The following is an 8,858-nucleotide window of genomic DNA, read 5'->3' on the forward strand; positions in this document are numbered from 1 at the left end:
GGGCACTGTCCTCGGGTGCTGTCCCCCGGGGCACTGACCACAGGGTGCTGTCCTCGGGTGCTGTCCCCCGGGGCACTGACCACAGGGTGCTGTCCCCCCAGTGGCTGTGCCAGAGCACACTCTACAGCGTGAACAGTGACCCCCTGAGCGCGGCCCACCTCCGCATCACGAGGCGCGGGAACAATGGGAGAGTGAACAGAAAAGATGCTGGATCCTTTGGGCCAAAATTAGCCCCTTCCAAGCCGGATTTAGCCTGATGAGACGTCTACACCAATCCCGTTAACCCAGCAACTGCCAGCTCGGCCGTCCGTAAATAGAGCTTGAGGCACTCGCTGCTTCCTGACCTTGGGGAGAAGCGCTTCTTTAAATTATACCCTTGGGGACCCGGAGCCCCAGGGCCTGGCAAATGCGGTGTGGACGGCTGGCTCAGGTTCAAGGCGGATTTTTCAGGAGGCAGGCCTTCATGTGTGCCACCACCGAGCGTGGTCATGGGGAGCGCCCAGGTGCCCGGGGTCAGGCGTCAGGGTTCCCCTGCTTCAGAGCGGAGCCGTCGGACAAGCTGACATCTGAGTGGCTCATCAAAGGGGCCTGGAGCCCCCCAAGACCTGGCAAGACCCTGAGGGCGCTGTGCTGGCTAGAAGCGCCTTTTGCTGACAGACAGAGGCTTCCTGCCTGGTTCGAGGCCCCGTCAGCCCTGATGAGCCGGAGCTCAGGTGGTGTAACCTGCAGGATTGATGGACTGACCTCACAGGAGTGGCTTCCTGGTGGTTTGAGTCCAGCAGGACCCAGGGAGAAAGATGGGCTGGTGCCCCGTCCTGGAGAATCTACGGCCTCTGAAAGCCATTGGAGAGCCAGCGTCTGCTTGACGCAGTGAGTTAAACTGAGCTGAGTTGCGTCATGCTGAGTCAGTCCTGGGGAGTCTGTAAACAGTGTGACCACTAAGCTAAAGGTTAGCAGTTCAAGCCCACGCAGCACTGTGACAGAAATAAGGGTCCAACAACCTGCCTCTGAGAAGATCACAGCCGAGGGCTGGCGCCGAGCCCAGGTCTTCTCCAGGGATTTGTCACCGGTTGACACTGACATGACAGTACAGGATGTCACCAAGCCCGGGGGTGGGGGGGGCTGTGGTCCCCAAAGCAGCTCTGATGGAGTAGCCCAAAGCATGGTGTGCTGCTAACCAAAAGGCCAGGACTCTAGTTCAAACCCAGCGGCGGCTCTGTGGGTTAACATTGGACAATCGCCTCCAGTTAAGGTCTATAGCCTCATGCAGCCTGGGGAGGGCCACCTCACATCAGAATCTCCTCCCTGACAGTGAACCTGTGTTCACCTGAGGGACTCTGGGCACACACATGGCCAATGTGCTTGCCTGCTAATGACCAAAGTTCACAGTCGCTCAGAAGTGCCTTGGAAAAAAGGCCTGGCAATCTATTTCCAAAGCGATTCGCCATAGAAAATTTTACGAAGCCACATAGGGTCAAAATAGACTCAGCTGCAGACAGCTGACTGGTCAGTCAACACTGCCCGCCCAGAGCCAACTGCCTGGGGAGCATGCCCATGCCTTCCACAGGTCCCTGGTCTTGTGTGCCTAGTTCGAGTGAGGCAATCCAATTAGGAGGATGTGCACTGGGCCACCCCAACCACATCACTCATTGCTCCACCCCCTCAGCTCCCTGCTCCTGTGGCCTGAGCAACCCCTGGGCCTTTGCACATGCTACATCCCTGTCTATCTACACATCCTTCAAGGCCCTCTCAGAGGTCACTTCCTCCATGAAGCCCTCCCATCCTGGCTGCCTCATTCCATATCCTGGGAGAGTCGAGTCTCTTACTGAGTTTGAAAAAAACTGAAGTTCCTCAGAAGAAACCATCCCAGAGAGAACTCGAGGCCCCACATTTGACATCCCACTGCTCAGCTCAGTCTCCCTCAGGCTGCCTCGAAGGAGATAGCCTCATTGTTGTCCCTCTCTGTGACCCATGAGCAGGGCCTGGTCATCACTGAAGTGAGCAACCCCAAAGGTCCCCCATGCACCCCACAACTGCTCTCGATAAAACAGCTAGTTGAGTCCAGTGGTCACCACCTATCTCAAAATTCACACATCCACCCTGGGGGAGCAGTCCTGCCAATCTGCCATCCCCTGGTGCCAGGCCACTTGCCCCATGTCCACCTCCAGCCACCATCAAGGCTGGTCATGACTTTCAAAGCCTACTCTACACAAGGCAGTTAAAAGATATAATGTGAATGATTGCAAGAAACATAGTGTTAAATGAAACATTGTATCACACACACAAGAAATTGCATAACTATGTAATCATATAATATATACATCACACACACACACACACACACACACACACAGGCGCGCAGCTGCTTTGGGGCCAGCTCAGGCTCATGTAGTCAGAGCAGAGCTGCACACCAAAAAGTTTTCAGGGTCTGACTCTTGGGAAACAGATTGCCAGATTTCTTCCAAGGTGCCCTAGGTGGACTCGAACTTCCAACCTTTTGGTGACCACCCCTGAGGGGGGCTCTGCAAGCTCAGGAGCAGTCTCTCCATCCTTCCACAGCACAGACAGCGGCGCTGACATGCTCTGCAGCTGCTCTAGCATCTACTATGTGCACTGGGCGACGAGCAGAGGCAGAGGCAGCGGTGCGGCGGTGGGGTGGGTGGGGAGAGGGGGCCTGCAGCTGGGGGCTTGGGGTCAGAGCAAATCACATGCGCTGGCCCCCGGAGCAGCTGGACAGTGGGCAGTGAGGTTCCCACACAGAGAGGAGAGGCTGGTGCAGGAGCGGAGGGAGCTGGGAGGGCCGGGCATCTGGAGGCAAAGGAGAGAGTGTGGGGGGTGAGCGTGAGGGAGGGGTGAGCTGCAGAAAGGGGGGGCTGTGTGGTCTCAGCAGGGCAGGGGCTGGGAGGACAGGCTGTGATGTCTCCGGAAGGTGGGGGTGGGGGTGGAGGGGTGATGTTCAGACCAGGACGGACAAGAGGAAGGGGATTTGAGAGGTGGGAAGGTAGGGAAGGGGCCAGGCCATGGGAGGCTGTGCAGGGGCTGGAAGGGCCCAGGACCCCTGAGGGTGGAGTTGAGGCACCTGCACAGGGTCCAGGTGTGAGTGCTGCCCACCTGCATGTAGAGGAGGGGGCTGGGTAGGAGTGGCTGCATCATGCCTGGGGAGGGCGGTTCTGATGACGAAGGTTTCAGATGAGCGAGCTGGGGTGTCCACCCCAGGATTGGGTTCGCCTGTGGGACCCCTGAGATAGCCCCCTATCCCACCTGACTCCCCACAGGTGCTCACACCCTTGCTCCAGGTCTGCCCTGGGACTGGTCCTCTGCAAGCCCCTCAGCCCAGGAGTGCCTGTCATTTCCTCCATCCTCCCACCTCCTCCCTGCATTTGCAAGCAGCACAGTGTCCCCAAGAGGTCAAATCCCTGCCCCCTGGTGACCTCATGTGTGTTTGGCAGGGGCCAGCCAGAGGAGCCAGTGTGGGGAAGGACCCAGCAAGGGCCACTGACAGCCTCCACATGTGCCCAGCTGTGCTGGGGGGCTCAGGTGGGGCGGCCCTGAGGGGATCCTGCACCACAGAGGCAAAGCGGTAGCAGGGGAAGTGCCTAGAATTTCAAGCTATCTGAGCCCCAGGCTCCTCTGAGCAGCTCCTGCTCTGACTTTCAAGGTCATGGCTCGGTGATGCTGTCTGGACACAGCGGACACCTGGCAGGCTGCCCGGCCTCTCGCTGGGCCTCACCTGTGACAGTCAAGCCACAGGGCTGGTGCCAAACGTGCAGGCGAGGCCCAGAAGCGGAAAGACCAGATCCTGCTGGGTGGAAATCTCGGCTCAGTCCCTCCCCAGGGAAGCTTCCGGTGAGCTCTGAACTCTGAGGCCCAGCAGCCCAGCCCCAGGCCAGGTGGACACCTGGGAGCCACAGTTCTTTTTCTGGAGACAGACCTGGAGGCCCACCGGGCTGGCTGTCCACTCCCCAAGACAGGATTGGAGCCAGAGCCAGCCAGCCAACAACAGTGTCACATGACTACTCAATGAGCCAGACCTGGGCCAGATCCTCTTCCGGTCAGGAGCCCAGCCTGGATGCCAGGCCATGCTTCTCGGGACCCAAGCCCCAGTGCAGTCAAAGCCAATGTCCCAGCAGATATTTCCATGCTTGGGAAGCCTGTGGTTGGACACCCATCTGCCTGTCCATCAGACATAGGACCTTTGAACCAACAGCTGCTGTCCTGCCAAGTACAAGTACACAGCCCCACCCCACCCCACTCCACCCCAGCAAAGTCTTACTGGAAGCTGGGGGCCAAGCACTAGTGAGAAGAGCCCGAGAGGTGTGCGCCCCCACCCCCGCTCCCTCTTCCAGCAAAGTCTCCTCCAGCCCAGAGACGAGGAAGCAGCCAGGACTCAGGACAAACAGCGTGATTCAATCAGCATCTCATTGGGCCCGTCTCAGCCCTGTCAATACTGAACCTCTCTTCCTGCCTGTCTGTGTGGGCCTGAGTGTGTGTGAGTGTGTGTGTGTGTGAATGTGATGTGTTTATATGGAAAGGAGTGTGTGTGAGTGTGTGCACAGGTGTGAATATAACTGTGTGCAAATACAAAGGTGTGCGTGGGAGTGCACGTGTGTGAATGTAATTGCGTGCATATCCAAATTAGTGCATGCATGTGTGTGAATGTGACTGCATGGCCACATGAATGTATGCACATGAACACATACATGTGCATACATGTGTGGCATGTGAGATTGTGCATATTCATACAGGGTGCGTGTGTGTGTGTGTGTGTGTGGCTGTGTGCACTCAGGTATGATTATGTGAACATGCATGCCTGTGTGAAAGGACATGGAGACCTGGTATCACAGTAATGTTCCGTACCGATAGAGTGTGTGCTGTGTTAGTGCAAGCATTTTTAAAAAAATCCACACCGCAGGAAACCCCCGTGTGAACATACGTGAGTGTGTGTGATTGTGTGTGGCTGTGTGCACACGGGTCTGTGTGTGTACGTGTGGCACCTGTGTGTCTGTGGCTGTGTGCATCTGTGCATGAGTGCTCACAGCATGTACTGCCCGATTTTCCACTGTCTCTGACTCTTTTGTCCCTCTGTGTTTTCCTGTTTCTCCGCATTTCTCTGTGTGTGTGTGTGCGCACGCGCTCGTGTGTCTCCGTCTCTCCCCTCTCCCCACTTCTCTCCATCTCTCCCCTCTGTCTCTCTCTGTGTCTCCCTCTCGCCTCTGTGTGTGTGTATCTCCCTCTCTCCCCTCTGTCTGTGTCTGTCTCTCTCTGTCTCCCTCCCTCTCTCCCCTCTCTGTCTGTCTCCCTCTCTGTCTCTCTGTCTCCCACTCTGTCTCCCTCTCTCCCTCCCTCTCTCTCTGTCTCCCTCTCTGTCTCTCTGTCTCCTCTGTTTCTCTGTCTCCCTCTCTGTCTCTCTGTCTCCCTCTCTCCCTCTCTGTCTCCCTCTCTCCCTCTTTCTCTCTCTCTTTCTGTCTCACTCTCTGTCTCCCTCTCTCCCTCTTTCTCTCTCTCTTTCTTTCTGTCTCTTCCTGTTTCTGTCCTCCCTTCCCTCCCTCTCTCTCTTTCCTTCCACGTGTCCTGCAGTCACATCTCTGGTCCATCTCCTCAGCCTCTGTCCCCTTCTCTGTCTGCCCCTATCACTGTCCCATCATCTCCTCTCTGCGGCATCCGGAGAATCTGGCCTCCTGCTCCTCCCTCTCCCCCTCCATCTCTGTCTCTTTGCTGTGCCTGTTCCTGGCGCTGCCACTGTTGTTGGGCTCTTAGATTGCTTCCTCGGCTTCTCTTCCATGAATGGTCCTGGGCCGCTTGCACTCTCGCTTGGCGACCGAGCTGTCTGGGTCTGGGGCTCTCAGAGTCCTTCTCCCCAGACCTCCAGGTCATGTCTGGAGGCCCCTCCCTCTGTCTCTCTCCTTCGAGCTCACACTGATCCTGAGACCAGACACAACAGCACCTGCCCAGGGGGTGTGAAGAGACACCAGAGTCCCGCACACAATCTCCCCAACAATGTTGGGGACCCACCACCTGCTTCCCAGAGCCGCCAGGGCACATTGGCTCTGAGGGGGCGTTCGCAGCCACCCCTTGTGTACACCCACATCGCCCTGGGAAGCCCGCCCTGTCGCTGCTGTAGAAGTTGGGCTGACATGGCAGAGAGGGAGGCCAGACTGGCAATTACCCGGCTAATTTCAGCTGTGTAGACAGCCAAATCAGACATTCTTGTTCTCTTAAAAACCTACCTCAGGGCCTGGATTAGCTACCTAATTAATTATCTGTGACGGCCTGGGAATCATTGGGTGGAACTAGGGTCTCTCTTGTAGCCAGGACGCAGTTCCGGAATCATATTCCGGTGACGTAATCATCATAATAAGGCAGAGCCTGCGGCCTGCCCTTGGCCATGAGGCCCAGGCCCCGAGGTCCCAGGCCAGGCTCTCTGTCTTTTGATGTAATTTGTGTTGACTGGAAACAATACCCTTCCCCACGAGACTATCTGCGTCTGCTCCTGTCCTAGACAGTAGGAGGGATGACAGTTCAGCCAGGGGACAGGTCAGGGCCAGACTTGAGTACAAGAATCCTGACGGGGCACCCCTCTTCTCCTCCCCTTACTCCTGGCATGCCAGCCCCTCCCAGTGCTTTCTCCTCGATTGATCGTAGCACCATCGAGCTAGACGTTTGCACCTGCTTCATCCTAGGCAGCACATGATAGGCTTCTCGTGTAAACCACGCGTGAGAATGAGGCCATGACACCCAAGGGGGACATCTCCCAGGGTGGAACCAGGCTAGAGAGCTGGCGCAGAGGATGGCAGCCAGCCCTGCCCAGGCCGCCAGGGACTCCCCCACCTGCAGGACATCCAGCCCTTGGCCAGGGCGTCCAGCTACGGCAATGGCCTTGGGCCATGTGTGGACCCCTTCCAACAAAAATGATGTGATTGGAATGAGTGTCTATCTCCCCAGACACACCGAGCTAAGGTCCTTGCAGGGAGTTCAGGTCCCAAAAAGCTCCTACCCTCTTCATGGGCCTCTGTTTAAACCCTGTCTCCCGGCTCTCGGAGCTCAATGCTGTACCTTGTCTTTCAAGTGAAGCCCACTGCGTCTTTGCTGAGGGCCACGTGGACTGTTCTGTCCCTGTCCCCTCCCCCTGAGCTGCTGCGGTCCCCAGCAGTTCCTCCCTGTCCACACCACACTCACCCTCCAGAAGCAGAGCACTGCAGGGGTCGGTCAGCCTGGCTGCGCTTGGCACTGGCCTGTGGTGCTCCTTGAACCCACCTGAGCTTGACCTTCCAGCAATGGAGTCAGAACCCACCTTGCACGCATCCCCCACCTTCCCAGGTCCTAGAGGACCCCCTCCCCGAGCTGGCAAAGGACATTTAGGAAGCCCTTGAGATGCCTGCTCTCCCACTCTGGGTCTCCAGTGGAGACCCAGCCCCCAGGCCCTGACCCCCACTTCCTACCTCCCAGGGCCTGCTTCATCACGAACTCCATGGCGATGGCTTGGATTCCTTGATGGTGGCTCCTTCAGGGGGTCAGAACTCACATGCGCGTGAGGCCAGGAGTCCAGAACCTGGGTGAGGAGGGCAGGGCAGTCTCAGTTCAGCACCAGCCTCAGGGAGGGGAGGGCCCCGCTTCTCCCTGGTGACTCTGCCAATCCCAGGACAGGGATGGGGCATGGTGGAGGGGTGAGTATTAGCCTTATACACCTTACGGGGTGGACCCCTACCTTCCAAGGGGCACCTGGGTGTGTGTGGAGGGGTGTCTACACCTTGGCCCCAGCTAGTCTAGGTAAAGAGGCCTCCCTCAGTCCCCGCGGCTTCTGGGGTCCAGCTTTCCGCAGCTGCTGGGGGGGGGCTTCATTCACAACTCAAGGGGGTGCAGTTCCCAGAAGCCTGTGCAGAGTGGGGGAGGGGCCCAGGGGGCGTTTGAAGGTGACTGGTGCTCTCTGCTCAGGAACCTGGCTGCTGACGCCTGGGTGGTCTCAGCCAAGACGGTGGCATACACTCTAGGGAGCATGACAGGCCATGGCATGTGGAGTCAGGGGGTCCCCCTGGGGAGGCTCCTCGTGGCTCCTGACTACTGGGTGTCTGGGAGCCAGGCTCTATCCTGGAGAGCATTGCCACCGGCCCCTGCAGCAGGCAGGAAGGGGGTGCAAAAGAGGAGGAATCTAGAGGACCCCAGTCTATAGGGAGCAAACAAGATGAGGGGGAAGGCAGACCCCTCACCGAATGTCTGCGGAGAGATGACCCAGGGACTGAGTCCTCAAGCCAGGCCAAGTGGAGCTACGGTGGTGGGGGGAGGTACTTTGCGCAAACTCACAGCCCTGCAGCGCTGCCCCCCGCCCCCCGTGTAAGGTCTCTCCAGGCCGGAACCCCAGGTCTCTGGGGATCCACTCTTTTACTCTTTACCTCTCTGCAGATGACGGAGCCCGGTGTGTGCAGGGCCAGGGCGGGAGGGGTGGCCGGGCCAGGGAGAGGAGACTGCAAAGCGCTGGCGCGCAGGGGCGCCTTTGCCGCAAAGCAGATTCTCCCAAACTTCTCCCCCGGCTCCTAGCGAGGGAGGGAGGGCGGGAGCCGCAGGGCCCCGCCGCGGATAGACTCGGGGTGCTGCGGGGGCTCCTCACCAAGACCCAAACCACCCCAGGGCCCCGACTTCCCCACGCGGGCCCGGGCTCCCGCCGCCGCACCTCTGCCCCTGAGGACGAGTTGCCCGGCTCTGCCGAGCGGCCTCAGGCGGGAACGCGCCGGGAAAGGGAACGGGAAAGGCGGAGAGGCCGGGAAGGGACCGGGGAGACGGCAGAGACAGCGGCGGCGGGCGGACGGGAAGGGAAGGGAGAGGGGAGCGCGGGCCGAGGGTCCCAGGCGCAGGGCCGCTTCAGC

General features: G+C 58.7%; 1 protein-coding gene across 1 annotated transcript in view; it reads right to left on the minus strand.

Moving 5' to 3' along the window:
• Positions 1 to 7,541, minus strand: part of CPLX1 (complexin 1) — a 48,285-nt gene extending 40,744 nt beyond the window's left edge. Inside the window, exon 1 of the mRNA XM_006893589.1 lies at positions 7,440 to 7,541. Coding sequence (XP_006893651.1) covers positions 7,440 to 7,470 — 31 coding nt within the window. The 5' untranslated portion in view covers positions 7,471 to 7,541. The remainder of the gene's footprint in view (positions 1 to 7,439) is intronic.
• Positions 7,542 to 8,858: the final 1,317 nt, after the last annotated feature.

The sequence above is a fragment of the Elephantulus edwardii genome, unplaced genomic scaffold, assembly GCF_000299155.1.
Source record: "Elephantulus edwardii isolate Elephantulus edwardi_28Jun2011 unplaced genomic scaffold, EleEdw1.0 scaffold00129, whole genome shotgun sequence".
Classification (NCBI taxonomy): Eukaryota; Metazoa; Chordata; class Mammalia; order Macroscelidea; family Macroscelididae; genus Elephantulus; species Elephantulus edwardii.